At 37.0% G+C, this 15,863-nt stretch overlaps 1 protein-coding gene across 1 annotated transcript in view; it reads right to left on the reverse strand.

Moving 5' to 3' along the window:
* The window catches only part of ATP8A2 (ATPase phospholipid transporting 8A2), a 339,208-nt gene that overhangs the window by 242,780 nt on the left and 80,565 nt on the right, over window positions 1-15,863 (reverse strand). The window contains exons 9-17 of the mRNA XM_015817039.2: window positions 15,217-15,344; window positions 14,195-14,306; window positions 12,649-12,814; window positions 6,923-7,050; window positions 6,135-6,212; window positions 4,910-4,998; window positions 3,189-3,233; window positions 2,526-2,601; window positions 1,070-1,175 (exon numbers count right to left, since the gene is read on the reverse strand). Of these exons, the coding sequence (XP_015672525.2) occupies window positions 1,070-1,175; window positions 2,526-2,601; window positions 3,189-3,233; window positions 4,910-4,998; window positions 6,135-6,212; window positions 6,923-7,050; window positions 12,649-12,814; window positions 14,195-14,306; window positions 15,217-15,344 (928 nt within the window). The remainder of the gene's footprint in view (window positions 1-1,069; window positions 1,176-2,525; window positions 2,602-3,188; window positions 3,234-4,909; window positions 4,999-6,134; window positions 6,213-6,922; window positions 7,051-12,648; window positions 12,815-14,194; window positions 14,307-15,216; window positions 15,345-15,863) is intronic.

Below are 15,863 nucleotides of genomic sequence, written 5' to 3' on the forward strand. Positions count from 1 at the left end.
GTCCAACCCCCTGCTCAGGCAGGAAACCCTATACCATTTCGGACAAATGGCTGTCCAGTTTCTTCTTAAAAACTTCCAGTGTTGGAGCATTCACCGCTTCTGGAGGCAGGTTGTTCCACTGGTTAATTGTTCTAACCGTCAGGAAGTTTCTCCTTAGTTCTAGGTTGCTTCTCTCTTTGGTTAGCTTCCACCCGTTGCTAACCCGTCCTTTGTTTCAGAAATGGTGGAAATATTCCAATATACAGTCTACCTGATTTATTTATTTTTAAAAACATTTCTGTACTGCTCCAATCATCACACTTAGCAACTCTAAGCAAAATAGACAATACATTAAAATAGCCCAAAACTATCAAATAAAAAATGAATTCTTTCAACATCAGTTAAATTCCAAACAGAAAGATGATGATGATGATGATGAACATGATGATGATGATGATGAGCATGATGATGATGATGATCATCATCATCATCACTATCAACATCATCAACATCAACATCTACCTCTTTCCAACAAATGTGAAATCTCTCCAGACAAAAATTAGTGTAGTTTCTTTTTGGGGGATGGAGGACCAAGTTCAATAGAAGGAGTCACTTGGAACTATCTATTTCTCAGTCCTATTTTTTAGTGTACTTGTCTTGCCTCCTGTGTAATTCTCATGTTGCCACATAACTGGACAATGTCCAGGAAAGCAAACATAGGCCTGCAGCTTTAGCTATAAAGAATATCATGTTAATCTCTACCTGCATTGACCACAATGTTCTTATTCCTAATATTAGACTGCAGGAAGTTCCTGGTCTCCATTCTAATAACTCTAAATCATAACTCTTGGCAACTTTAAGACTTGTGGATGGCAACTCTCAGAATTGCCTGCCCATGCTGGCTGGGGAATTTTGAGAATTGAAGTCCACAAATCTTAAAGTTGCCAAGGTTGGATACTCCTGCTCTAGAGAATATATGCATGAATGTGGGTACAGTAAATATAAATTCAATACAATCTGTCTTGTGCCCTAGATTTCCCCAGTCCCTTTTCAATGGCTCTTTGTTTCAACAAAAGAGTCAGCAACTAACCTGGAGAGGAGGCCTGGTAGATGATTGTGTTTTCGTGTCTTTCTGGAACGACGGTGTGACACACAGCCAGCAAAGTGAGGAATTCTTTGATGTGCATAGCTGTGGGCTGAAATGCAAGGGCCATGTTAGTCCAATGAATGTGACCTGTGACACTGTGAAAAAAAACTTCAATTTGCTGTTAGAGACAGAGAGCAAATAAAGTGGCTGGATGCTACTTCACCTCTGTTATTTTTCAAAATGATAATTATGTTATATAGCTTATTGGATTTCAGCCAAGTAAAAAACCAATAAGCTGTATAATGTAATTATCTAAGGTAAGAAGGTAAGAAGAGCTTTGCCAGGTGAGATCAATCGTCCTCTTTGTTTCTTGCCTTGTCTTGCCTTCATTGTTCATATGACAAGAATATCATTTATCCTCCTGATACATGCCCTCAGCCCAAGCTTGGTCTGCTAACACAAAGCAATCTACTTTTCCCAGCAAAGCCGGGCCTGGAGAGACATCCCATAATTTTCCTGCATTACAGTTAAATCAATTATTTAGTTTGTTTTTGTCTATGTTCACAATTTACAATAGATTCCATCATCCAATTTTCTGAGAACAATGAGGACAATTTTATCACGTCAGCTCTTCTACAAAGCTGCTATTCACCCTTTGATGGACAATCAGCAGTGATGCTCTATTTATTTTACTGCTGAATATAAAACCAAATGGTTTAAGCCATTATCTCAGAGTTATCTGTAAATACCAGCCCTGGAAAGAGGGATGGATGGAAGATTCACTCATATGGAAATAATCCCCCAAAAGGGATGGGTCACATGGTTTCTCTCTAAGCTACCCAATAAGCACATTTAGTACAAGACACTAAGCCTGGCTTAAGGCAAATCATAGCTACAGTACTTACACCCAGAGAGGGCATCAGATTATATAGCACATCACTTTCTGGTCACCATCTCTATCAGCCAGAATCCCCGTCATATTTGCATCTGAACCTATCCCCACTTTCTTGATTTTTTTTAATTTCATTTCCCTGCGCACTTAGGAAAGTGAAAACAAAGGAGCATGGAAAAATACCATTACTGCAGCCAGAGAAGCACTATTTGTAGCCATTCTGATTCTTGTTTCTAGGTCTGGAGACCAGAAGGTGAAGCTAATAGCATTACTTCAACGTAGAAGACACAAAGGCCACGGCCAAGGTAAACTGAGCTATTGTTAACTAAGAGTGTAGTTGTGATAAAAGTACTTTTGATTAACCACAAGTTAACCCATGATTCTAGTTAGTATATATCACACTAGGGGGAACTATGCGATATGATGTGTGATGTGATCTAGATCACAGAGGAAGAATATTGAGGCCACAAATGAATAATTCATATCCAAATGTTTTATGAACGGGTCAATGACTGCAATAAAGATTCTAGCAATAATTCATGGGAAAATTCTGAAGAAAGGCCTTACATGATCAGTCTCTATGTTCTGCAGTAGCCTTGGATCATCAAATTCACAAGATTCACTAGTAGGAGGTGGAAGCTGGCTAAGAATATAATAAAAAAAGTGATAAGATTCCTGAACAGGTGCATTTCTATTAAATACATATATTATGGCATTGTAAATGATCAGTCTAATAATCAAATACCAGATACATTTATCTGCTTTTTATCAGAAGAGTATTTTCAATGACAATCAAGCTTTCCTATTGACAGAGTCCTTTGTTTTCAGAGTTATATCCTATTTCACTCCACGGCATGTTTCATTGCGTATATCTGTTTATTTATCTACTGCTTTCCAGTTAGGATGAACTCAAACCTCTATTTTTATTTTATTCATTTTATTAAGAAAATTTATACGGCCACCCAACTCACTCTCTTAGCCAGGATGGGGGATTCTGAGAATTGAAATTTAACACGTCAGAAGTCCTTCAGCCAGGGGAGGATATCATAAAGGAACACAAGTCCTCTTTTTTCTCCAAGGCTCCTCCTGTATGTGCGGTATGTTTTCCTATTGTTCAACCTCCAAAAGCCCCCAAGAGCAGTGTGTCTCCCCAAAGTGCCTAATCCTGAGCCATCCTACAGGCCTACAATTACAAGAATTACACTTTACTAGTACCAAATATTTATTTACCTGAAATCTTCTGACGAACATTCTCTTGCCAGTTCTGGGAAGTGACTAAACAGGGGGGGAAAATGAAATACAACTGATAGTATGTCTATCCTGATTATAAGACAATTATAATCACTCTCCAAAGATGCTTCTTCCATGCAAATGCAAGTGGATCAATTGTGGGGACTGCATACAACGTTCTATATAGAATCAAATCTTTCCTGCTGCCTAGAAATTGGACTAACGTTACAATTCTGTGCTTACTGGCTACACTTAATGGGACTTCTTTCCTAAAATGTCTGCTCAGAATTGCAGCCACAACATAGATAGTCCTTGACTTATGACCACAATAAAGATTGGGAAATTCATCATTAAGCAATGTGGTCATTAAATTAGGCATCACACCTGATGGGTCATTAAGTGAATCATGGTGGTCATTAAGCAAGATATCATGTAACCATGACTTGTGACTTCCATTAATTTTGCTTGTTGGAAGCTGGCTAGGACATTGCAAATGGTGATCGTGTGACCATGGGATACTGCAACCATCATGCATGAGTGATGGTTACCAAGTGCCCAAATCATCATTACATGTCCCCGGGGAATACTGTGATGGTCAAAAGTGCAAGGACCAAGTTGGAGGTCACTTTTTTCAAGCACCCTTGTGATTTTGAATGTTCACTAAACATTCGCTGTAGCTTGAGGACTACTTAAAATACATCCAGGAGAATTGAGGGGAGTTAAGATTCTGAAAATGCAGGAGTAACATCAACTCTCTATCTGGTGCACAATACATTAGCTAAAAACGTGACCCTATGACTATGCAGTGTCACAGTATGCCTACAAACCTAGTGGTACATTTCAGTTTTGCGTATCATGTGGACTCAAATTGATTAATTTAGAAAACCATAAAGCAGTGGTTCTCAACCTTTTTAATGCCGCGACCCCAACCGGTTGTAAGTCGAGGACTAAACCGGTCATAAGTCGAGGACTAAACTAGTTGTAAGTCGAGGACTACCCAACCAGTTGTAAGTCGAGGACTTTCCCTGACTGGGAGCGCCACACATGCGTGGTTCTGCCCCCTGCGTCGGCCGAGGCGTAGCTGGCAAGCGGCAGAGATGGAGCAGGCTGACCACCAGCTGGCCCAGCCCAAGGGAGGTAAGGTACCCGCCGGAAAAGGGGGGAAAATGGCGGACAACAAAAATGGCAGACAAAAAAAATGGCGGACAGCCTTGCTTGGCGACCCCCGTGAAATGGTCGATCGACCCCAAATGGGGTCCCGACCCACAGGTTGAGAACCACTGCCATAAAGGCAGGTGTTAACCTATTGTATTAACATGATCAAAATAGTCTCTGTTGCCTATCTTTGCACATCTAACAAAAGAAAAGCAATCCTATGCCATCAAATTTTATATACATTATATTGCTTCAAACTGTATTCTATGTTTGTATCTCCACCTAATAATACATCCAGGTTGACAATTTTGGAACCTCTGAGGCAATTAGACATCCTAATTTTAGCAAATGGTGAGCTACCTCAGTTTGTGTCCATCTTATTGTTCTTTGCTGGGGGTGGGTAGATTTTGCTACTTTAAGCTATGAAATTGTTGGTCTTTTATTTCCAAAATTAACAATGTTGTAAGTAAAATTAAAACCACTAGAAAATTATAGAGTTACACAAGCAATGTAAGATAATATCAATATAATGAAAATGACTCCTTAAGCTTACAAGTGGTACATACCCATATGTTACTCCAGCAATACTACATTTCTTAAAATTCATAATATTGCATGTTAAGGTGCCTGTTTTATCAGAGAACAGATACTTAACCTAGGAGAGAAATGATATATACTATTATGAATAAAACAAAATAGAGAATCTTTGAAAATACTGGAAATTAAAGCAGTTCTAAAGTGTATTCTCAAAGTGTTCAATGGAGCCCTGAGATAAATGGACAAACATACAATGAGGCCTGATTGATTTAAGTACTGTTTAACACACTCTTTCCCAAACAGGTGTTTCCGATCTGTCAAGTATCCAAATCCCATAATTCCCTGCCACGGTGACCAGATTGGCCGATCCTGGAAAATGTCTATCAATACATATCAATACATTCCAAATACACGTTGGGAAAGGCTTAGTGTCTAGTTCTTCAACTAAATGTGCACTTAAGCAATCTATTGCAAAATGTACAGCAATTTATCTTAGCCAAGAGCTCAGTATACAACTGTACAGCACCAGAGGCAGGATGATACATAGATTTTGAACTAAATATACGGTCTAACGGATAAGAACAAGACTCTCTTGTTAGGTTACTGAATGAGAGTCACGAAAGACCCAGGTTTTAAAATGAATCTCCAGAAGTTTTTGTCTCACAGGAATTCTGTGAGAATTAAAGCTGAATCAATTATTCAGTCTGTTTTTGTCTTTCTGTGTTCACAAACTTGAATTTTGAAGATAAAAATAAAACGTAAATATATTATTTTTGTGAAATGAATTAAAATAACTGGTATAAGAAATCATATAAAATAGATTCCCTGAAAAATGCCACATGAATGAGTAGGTCTTATTCAAATTAGTAGTAAGCTTCCTGTATAAAGAATCTTAGGTAGGCTTAAATCCAATTAACATTTTATAGTCAGTAATTTCACTAATTTACTAAGCTACCTGAAAACAAACCCAGTTCTCATTAGCTGAGTGCCTACCAAAATATGTGATGAGGGGTACTATGTATAGCTTAACCACATAACTGGCATGGCCCAATAAAATGAATTAATGAAAAATTTAGTCCAATGGGAACTGGAGAACCACAGATTTTCCCACTCTTGATTATAGGTTGTGGCTGGATCATCTTACAGATTGCCATTAAAAATCAGATGCCTGCAAATTCATCTCAAACTGATTCGCAGATTTAATATATGGAATGAACAGTTTCTTTTTGTTATAGTGCCATCCCATATCCTTACCTGGCCAAGTTCCTCATTAAGATTTGAAGTTCTGGCCATTGCAGGTGTATCAGTTTCAGTATAATACATATCTATGTCCTGAAAAGAAGCAAAAAAAATAACCCTTATTCATTGTATGCTAGTTTTATATTGTTCTGTTTATATGTACTAGTTTTTATTATTTTTAAACTTAGTCATTTTAGAAGAAAAAAGAGTGAACAAAGAAGCATAAGAGAATAATTGGTACAAAAATACAGTAAGTGAACAAAGGGAATACCAAGATGGTACAGCTGGTACTCAGCGTATCTTTGATTAGAAAGTAGAAAATACTGAAATCTCTTTCAATCAAGATTCCTGAAACCAAGACATTACTTCCCGACACCAAACTGAACTACAAAGTGTGATGGGTCAAATGACACATTTGATTCTTACACAACATGTAAATGACTATTATTGCTTGGTTATTTCAACCAATATTGGAACCACCTATGTGTAATTTCTGCGTATTTTGACCAGTTGCAACCTGGTCCAGTAAATTATAATTATCAGGAGAGACAGAAAGTTGCCTGCCCCAGAAATCTGTATCTATTTTGCATATGAGGAGCTTCATTATTAACTCAGAAAATTGTACTTATTTTTACATATAAAAAATTCTACTTCAGGCTCTCCTTGCAATTGAAGAATTACAATGGATAGGAAGATATAAGTGCCACATTTTTACAAATGTTACTACTATTAAAAGCCTAATAACTTAATATTTGTCTCTCATTGTTGTGCTGTTAAATTAAATTGCATTTAATTGTACATACCCAATTTATAAAAAGAGCCTGAGTAAACTTCACAACTTCCAGAGTCACCAGTAGACTGATGGGAATGAGGTTGTTGTACAAGATTATAAAGGTGAGCAGATTATATCCAAAATTGGTGGATAGGACTTCTGTGGGCCAAAACAGCACAGGCAGAGGAAAGAGTTAGAGAAAGAGAAGATATATTGACTACACACTTGATCAAGTTCAACATATGATTGTGTAATTCCCAAAGAAGTGGGACACACAGATTGGGAAACTGTGCTATCAATTCATGTAAAAAAAATAACATTAAGAAACAAGATTTCTGAAATGACAAAGCTTTCACTATTGACCTTGCATTATGAATATGATTTAACAATTTCATGTTAAGCTTTTTAATACATTGCTGCTAAGATCCAAAAACAGTAAAATACTTATGTCTAATATTTGCATATTGCAGTCAGGGCTGGACTGAACATCCTATCAATTACTTGAAATACCAGATAAACCAAGATGACAACTAAAATGGGACAATCTGGAGTGTATATCTCATTTCTGATTCAATTTATCCTGAGATTCAATTGTGTTCATGTTGACACAATATAAGGCAGTGGACTTCTAAAATACTTTGAAAACAGGTCCAAAGGTATTTGGGGGAGGGGAGCAGAGAAAGCCAAAATTAACCTCAGAGAGAACAGTGGCACTGTAAAAATTAGAGTTTGTACCAACATTAGGAAGTTGTATTAACCAACAAACACTACTATGTGTAGAGATTTGAAAGGGGAAGAATGATGAGAGTGTTTTGAAATGCTAATCCATTCTTTTAAGGTGGCCAATTACACACCCAAAGGGACATAATATGCTTGGGTGCTTTTATATGTAAGTTGATGCTTTGGGTGCTTTTAAGTAGAAAAGTGAAATAAAATATTATTAATGCATACTGTATTTGGAAAGAATTACTGTAATCTGAATAGTAAGGAAAGCCTCTACTACTCAGTCAGTTGCCCAGGTACTGATGGAGAATTATAAAGCTTGTGTTGTTTTCCCATTTTGAACCAAACACAGGGCAAATGGTTCTTTATATAAAGGATGTCTTGAAACAATTTTCTTTGTTTAAAAAAAAGGTACCCATCCTTATAACCATTTTTCACTCAAAAGATAAACCAATATCACTCCAATCAAGATTATTCAGTGAACATATCAGAGAAGATACTTCACCACTACCAATGGCACTCAAACAATACCAATCTCTCCAGAGATTTTCAGCATTCAGCACAGATGCTTGCAGCTTCAAAAGCTTCAAAAAACATTTGTCTGAAATGGTATCAGGTCTCCTGCTTGAGCAGGGGGTTGGACTAGAAGACCTCCAAGGTCCCTTCCAACTCTGTTATTCTGCTCCATGCAAAAGGTTGCAAAATTACATGCAGGCCACTAGTCTGTTTTATGAAGTTTGGCCACCTATGGTTATCTGCAGATGATGACACAATCTGAGGAATTTTGTGGGTTGTTTAGTATTTTCCAACTCACAAAATGCCTTTTTAAGGTGGTTTAATTTTACTATCCAGAGTGAGAAAATGTAGGACATGAAACAAGGAGAGAAGCTGGGGAGGATAATTTGTCTAATTCCAAATAAAAAAGAAGTGTATAGGTTTATGGAAAGATGCAGAGACTTTAGCTGTAGTCCAAGAACTCTGAAGTATGCTTGTAGCTCAATGTTCTTAGCACAAAAAATGATGATGTCTATAGGTTTATAACTGGCACAAAGCTAATAGGCAAAGCTTTGTCCCCCATTCCATACCCCCCCCCCATATACCCAGAAGGGGTGAGAGATTTAAGGCAAAAGAAATAACTTTTTCACACAACACAGAGTTACATTGCAGAATTCACAATGGGATGCCAATTTAAAAGGAGTTTAAACCAATGTACCGAGGCTCAGATTACTATTAGCCACCGTGGCCTAAGTTTCCTTCACAATCAGAAGTAACCAATATCAGATGCTGAGAAGCTGTGGTGGGAGAATGAATTTCAGTTAAAGGACATACTATACAGTAGGTTCTTTCATTAAGCACAACATTAGACTAGCTGGATTTTGGTTAGATCAACTGCAGGTGGGAACTGCAGATGTTACCAGATCTATCACTTTGGTCATGCATGTATAGTTGCAAAGCAAATATGGCAGTTTGATTTCCTTTGATCTCTTTTCATGAAGTTGCTTGTTTGCCTCCTTTAAATCCATCTATCTTCTATATTTAAGAAATATATTGTCCTTAACTCCCTTCTCCTCTTTTTTTTTTTGCTTTGGTCTAATTTTGGCAGATGTTTTCTTACCCAGAAGAAAAAAAAGAGCAGCTAGGCCCTGTTATGATGTTATGTTATGAACATTACACTTATTGAAGCTAGCCCAGCTAGCAGCAGCTCTATAGCTTATGAGACCCACTGTCTTTTTTTCCCAAAGTGATTGCATCCAGACAAAGAGTGACTGACCTGAAACAAGAGATGACAAGCAGAGCATACAATGAACAGAACCTATCACAACCAGTAAGACATTTTGTCTCATCACAGAAAAGGTATTCATTTATTCCTATTGTCTGCATCACAAAAGCTTACCATACGCTATTCAGTCTCACCATGAAATATAATCGGGAAGAGCTGCAAATCATTTTGTGTGGATTTTTTGTCCACATATTGGCATTTAAGACCTGCTAACTCCTTTGTGTTAAATCTGAGGGAAGCTGGCCAAGGACCAGGATAGAAAGCCAAGAAATCACTGAGGGAAAGGAGAGAAGATATATTGCCCCTTTGTCAATAGCAAGAGATAGACAAGGGTGGAGGTACTGTGAAAGTCCATAGACTACTCTGAATAACTTATTTAAACTGGGTTTGTATCCACTTCTTTCCCTTGAAAAGGCAGTCAATGGCTCCAACGTTTCAACAAAACATTCAAACAGAGAATAAAATCATGAAAAAAAAAATGTAAACAATAAAAAAGGAAAATGAGTGTTAAAACAATTCAGAAAGCCAACTAAAACAGAGCTGCTTGTTATCATCCCGACTAAAGACAGACAAATGCTTTTCCTGTGCTTCACATAAGGGGCTGCAGAAAAAAAATAATCCTTCCCCCCCTCCCCCATATCCAACAAGCAGGAGCATCTTGAAAAGGGCCTCTCTTGCCATTCTTCATGACCATGGAATGGAAATGGTGGATGCTCAAATGGCAGGCCAAAGCCACTGTGGCTTTAACGCTTAAGATTAATACCTTAAATTAAGCCTGAAAAACAAGGGACAGTCATTTTTTCCCCAGCTGTATGTGATATAATCATTAGACAGCAGATCATTAGACATTTTGCATTGATCAGAATTCACAGACAGTTTTCATGGGCAGCCACCATAGCAATGTTGCTGAGTGGCTAATAGTAACTGATGGGGCTAGATCCCTTTCTCACAGAAGTAAATTTCAATAATGCCAAAAGGGAAGGTATTCCTCTCAGTCTGCTGCTGCTAATTCTGGGTTCCTATGTGATCTAAAGTAAATAATCACAATACTTTTTTGAACAAAAGCTAAACTTGAAAGGCTGACTTGCATAACCATCAACTATGTTTTTTGTGGATGGAATCTTGCTTATTTTTATTATGTGTTATTATCTGCATATTGTTTTGTTTTTTATGCTTGAGCCAGTCAGAGTTGACTATGCCTAAGTCAAATAAATGAAATAAATTCTATACTGTTTGAATGCATAGCTTATAGCACGGGTGTCAAACTCGATCACGTCATGTGACATGTCATGACATATTGTGACATTTTTTGCCGAGGTGGGCATGGCCTGTACATGACGCATCTGGCCCGCAGGTCACCAGTTTGCTACCCCTGGCTTATAGGCTTCATTGTTTGTGCATTTTAGCCCACTTTGCAGCATTTGTGAAATACAGGCACCTTCTTCTCTACCATTGTGCATTTAATTGCCTTTGGGAGGTGATTTCTGTCTATACAAAGACAATGTGGAATTTATTTATCAAATGTATATGTCACCCATCTCATTATTGAAGCAGCTTATAAAATGATAAACAATACATATAAGTAAATATAAAAATAATTAAAATTAGAAAGAACTAAATAAAGACTAAATGCTCTAAGAATGGATTTTACCATGTGATCCTCTTCACGTATTGAAATTCCCCAAACATTTCTAATAGACATCAAGAAAACATTTGCTAAGGAAATACAGTGGAAGATACACTAATCTTTTAAGTGAGACTGACCTCTATAATTGTATAGTTTATTGTTTTATTATTTATTTGTTGATTTCATGGGTTTTGTAAGCACCCACGGTAACTTAAGATAGACAGCAATACAAATTTTTTAAATAAATAATCTTAGCTACCTACTTACTGAACTCACAGAGTAGTTATTTGCATTCCCTGAATAAGGATCAGCTCAAAATACCACCCACCCATCCATCCTGACTTTTTAAATGTCTTTATGGCATATTATTTGTTTAGTATCTTAATGTACATCCCAGCTTCTCACCCATAAGAAAGCTGGCATGCTGCAAAATAAAGCATAAGCTTTCAGAATTTTTTTTTCCAAAACTGCCCTTGAAGCCCACATAGGTTCAATCAACATTCTCATAAAAAAGATGAATGACTGCAGTCACACACTTGGGGAGCATGTGTAAGTAAGTTCCTCCTATCAAGGAAAAGGAAGCAAGTTTTCTGGGGGTTGGTAATCAGTGAGGAGGAGAAAACACGAATATGTGGCAGGGTACAATTATAGTCTGCCTGTTTTGGAAACTGTTTTATGACAAGTTCATATCCACTGAGAGCCAGCTTGGTGTGGTGATTAAGGCAACAGGCTAGAAACTGGGAGACTGTGATTTCTAGTCCTACCTTAACACAAAGGCAACTGGGTATTTTGGGCCAGTTGCTCTCGCTCAGCCCCAAAAAGGAAGCAATAGTAAGCTACTTCTGAAATCTTTCCAAGAAAACTATAGGGACTTGTCCAGACAATTGTCAGGAGTCAACATTGACTTACTGGTTGGGACAGTCTGTTAGTACTGTGCACACTTTCATGAAAGCCACACCCTTCTGACAGCCATTTTGAAAATAGGATAGTTGCTCCCCACATGGTAGACATTTTCTGAAAGCATTAAAAGTACCAACCGGGGCCTCTGTTTTATTTTGTTAGTGAGTTTTGTTAGTTCTTTCCAACTAATTGAAAACTGGAAAACTGCTTGTATGCTGGCTGAAGCTATATCCGCTCTGAAACACTCATTCTTTTCTATTTTTTCTTAAATCAAGTAAGGGCTATCATGTTTCAGGCCTCTTCTATGCAATATCCCTACTACATTTCATATGAGAAGATAAACCAGTATTATGCCAAAAGGAAATCAAACTCAACTCTGCTCTGCTCTGACTGCACATGTAACTTTACACTCTGATCAAATTAGACAACCAACACAATGAGTGCAAGTGTTTTTCTTTGGCACAAATCCATAGCTAGTTCTTTCGGGCTAAAAACACAGAACAATAAGAGGGATGCAATACACCAAATTGTAAATGAATAGGGTCTTGGAGATCCAGATCGTGTTTACCATTCACATGTTTGGGAAAGTAAGGCAACTGGTTTGCACTAAACTTCAGGTACTTTTTGTAGGTGCATCATTTTGAAGAATCTTCACTTTCTTAAGTTGAAAATGATGTTTTTGGTTTCAAGATAAGAGCATATTTATGTACATCCAGACTTTGCTCACCATTGGAATCAAAGTACCAAATGACTTCTCCATGTGTTCTGTTCCACAGTAAGGCACCCACAGAACTCACTAAAGCCATGACGAGAAGGATGCAAAACAAAATGAGAATCTGCATATTGGTAACTTTTTCTACATTTGTTCTCTTCAGTGGAGCTTTGGTTGAATTCTGAAAAGGATCAGCCACAAAATTGCAATGATTAATTGTGCTCACAAAAGGAATAATAAAAACAAGATGAAATTACAGCCAGACATTATGAAAGTCTCACATCCATTATTAAAAACCGAAGCAGAGTTTCTCTTTATCCTTTCCTTCTATAATAGCTATCAATTTAAAACACAGAATGCCACCTGCTTTGCACTAGTAGCCCAGCCTTCTCCAATCCAGTGAGAAGTGTGTTGTACCAGATAGTTCAACACATTTGGATAGCATCAAACTGGGTAAAGTTGAAACAGACATACCAAGAGAGAGATGATTAGCTGTGTTTACACAACACACTTAACCAGACCTTCTGGTTGCATTTCCACAACTGCCAATCTAGGTTTGTTTTTTATTGCTTAGCTTGTACTGCAGAGTCAACCTGTTTGTGGTTCACTATGTATTGTGCCAATGTGGACAGCAGATTTACCAATTAAGCTTCTTCTGGAATACAGTTCATGAGCTGAGAGTGATTATACTGTACATCCCTGATGAATAGCAGTCTGTAAGGAGTAGCTGAATGGGCAGAATCTCCCTTAAAGAAGCATAAGGACCTTGCTGTAATTGGATACCAGTCCCTAATTATTTTAACATTTTAACTATAGCTTGCCATTTACTAGCCAATCTATTAAGACTACCTTTCTATAGCTCTGTGTGCACATACATACAGTACATGCACTCTGTGCAAATATAGTTGCATTTTCTCCAAAAAGTTAAACACTGCAATCTTCTAATTTCTACAAACTTCTGCACTATTATAATCACAACTACTACAGCTCAGTCTAAAAGACAAACAAACATGCAAGATTTACAATAAATGTGCCAACTGATGCAGAATGCCAGAAATTATTATGCCTAATGTTACCATTTTTCAAGGCATAATTTCAAATGTTGGTTTTAACTTGGAAAATCCTACATGATTGAGAACTTCATTCTCTCACTGTCTTGGTATAAATTTATGCATATGTTAGCATACGTAGGCAATGTCCTGTTAGAAATGATGTCACATTCTGACATCAATGTTCCTTCAAACGCTGGAGTGCATTCCCTCAAGGCTTATTTACATGTTTTCTGATTTAGAAAAAGAAGTCAAGCTATTTCTCTTAAGCCAGATCTGATCAGTTTGAGTTGATTTTAACACTGATATTTATTGTTTCCATGACATTTTTATTGTTTATGGTATGTTTTATTTTTTTATTTTCATTAGCCTTAGATGCTACATAGGCAAAAAAGTAGGATCTAAGTCTTAAAATACCCAAATAATTAAACAACAGAAATATACTTGAAATCACTGCTGGACTTCCCAACAGAAACATGTTAAGACTTACAAATAGATCAAGAGATACTTACCTGCATAAGTTTTGTGTCATGTCCTGTATAGACAACTATTCCTAAAACCCACTGAGTGTTCCTTAGTTGTGCACCTCTTAGTAAAATCTGATCAGGTCCAATTGGAACTGGACTGATGATAAAGAAGAAAAAAAGTAAGCTAGAAGTTTACAGCATAATAAAAAACAAAATATAGATTTTCTAAATATACTCATTAGAGCAAGCAGTAAATGAAGTTGTAGCTATTTATTTTATTTATTATACAAATTTATATGGCCACCCAAGTGGCTATACAAATATAGGTTAACTCTATATAGATGGCGCCGGACAGCTTACAAAATTTTAAAAATCCACCATATAATAAAAATCCATTTAAAAAACCCATCTCACCCATCCCCAATGGCAGCAACACACAATCAAATCTATTTCTGCCATTACTGCTAAAATATTGTCATTTCAAAAATTTCTTTATGGCCTATTAAAAAAAAACCCTCTCATGGTAACATACAATTAAAATGCCAATAAAACCAACAAAAAACCCTAATACACAATAAATTAACTTAAATCAAAATCAAAAATTAAAAGCAGTATACTAAAAATGCCACAGAAATAAAATGCCATCAATACAGCAGAAAGCAGTTAAAGTACAAGGCAAAAGGCCTAAGAGGATCTATCATATTTTACCCATCATATTTTGTACTATTTGAAGTTTCTGGACTGTCTTAAAGTGTTATCATCAATATTTCATATTGACTCAATCAATTCATTCGGCATCATTCTGTCAAACACTAGGGATATATGTAGCACTTAGGATTCAAAGACGTAACTTTCTCTGGGTTTTATCTTACGTTTTTCTAATAGAAAATAATGTCCATTTAATAAAGAATTCAATTAACGGTCTTCTTGTTCACACTGTTTGCCACACCCCATCACCAGATTTCATGCACAGGGGAATACAGCTACTTTTGAGAGAGGCCTGGTCATGCAAATGTTTTTTTTTGGGGGGGGGGGAAATATCAGTTGCTTTCATATCAACTGAATACCTTTGATTTTCAAGGCGAAAATTTCCAGTGAAATCATAGAGGTGATTATTAGGTCCTTCACACTCTATCTTCCCAGATATTTTCATCAAGTCTTCTTTTGATTGGAGGTTAGCAGTCTGAATCAATCCCTGTATAGAACCAAGCCATAGATATATCTGACAAAATATCTATTCTCTTTCACAAATTAGGAACATATCTTCCTAGTGGAACCTATAGCCTACAACTTCCAGTTTCTCTCAGCATGGACCACCTAGGATGATAAAAAAAGGAAGCTTTCCAACTCCCACAGAACTTCAGAATCCTCACCAGTATACAGAGCTCATATTCTGGCTTCTCTGAAGTCATTCCATCCTGATTCTATTCTGGCTAATAGAATGATATTTTTGCTCATGCTGGACCTTCCTGCCATTTACTTGGCAAGAAACAGATGAAACCAGATGAAGCAGATGAAAACAGATGAAAGTTCCTGCTGTAAAAATATAAGAATGTTTCTGCTTTTCAATGAGAGCTAGAGATAAACTCTCTGAAAGCTCCTAAAAATGCCTCTACATACCGTGTCCCAAGCCACAAACGGTCCTATGAAAAGAGGAAGAATATGTAGACTAATTCTGATTTCCCTCACTGCCAAAAAAGATTCTCAGTCTAAG

This window comes from Protobothrops mucrosquamatus, unplaced genomic scaffold (assembly GCF_001527695.2).
Source record: "Protobothrops mucrosquamatus isolate PMUCROS unplaced genomic scaffold, P.Mucros_1.0 scaffold549, whole genome shotgun sequence".
Classification (NCBI taxonomy): domain Eukaryota; kingdom Metazoa; phylum Chordata; class Lepidosauria; order Squamata; family Viperidae; genus Protobothrops; species Protobothrops mucrosquamatus.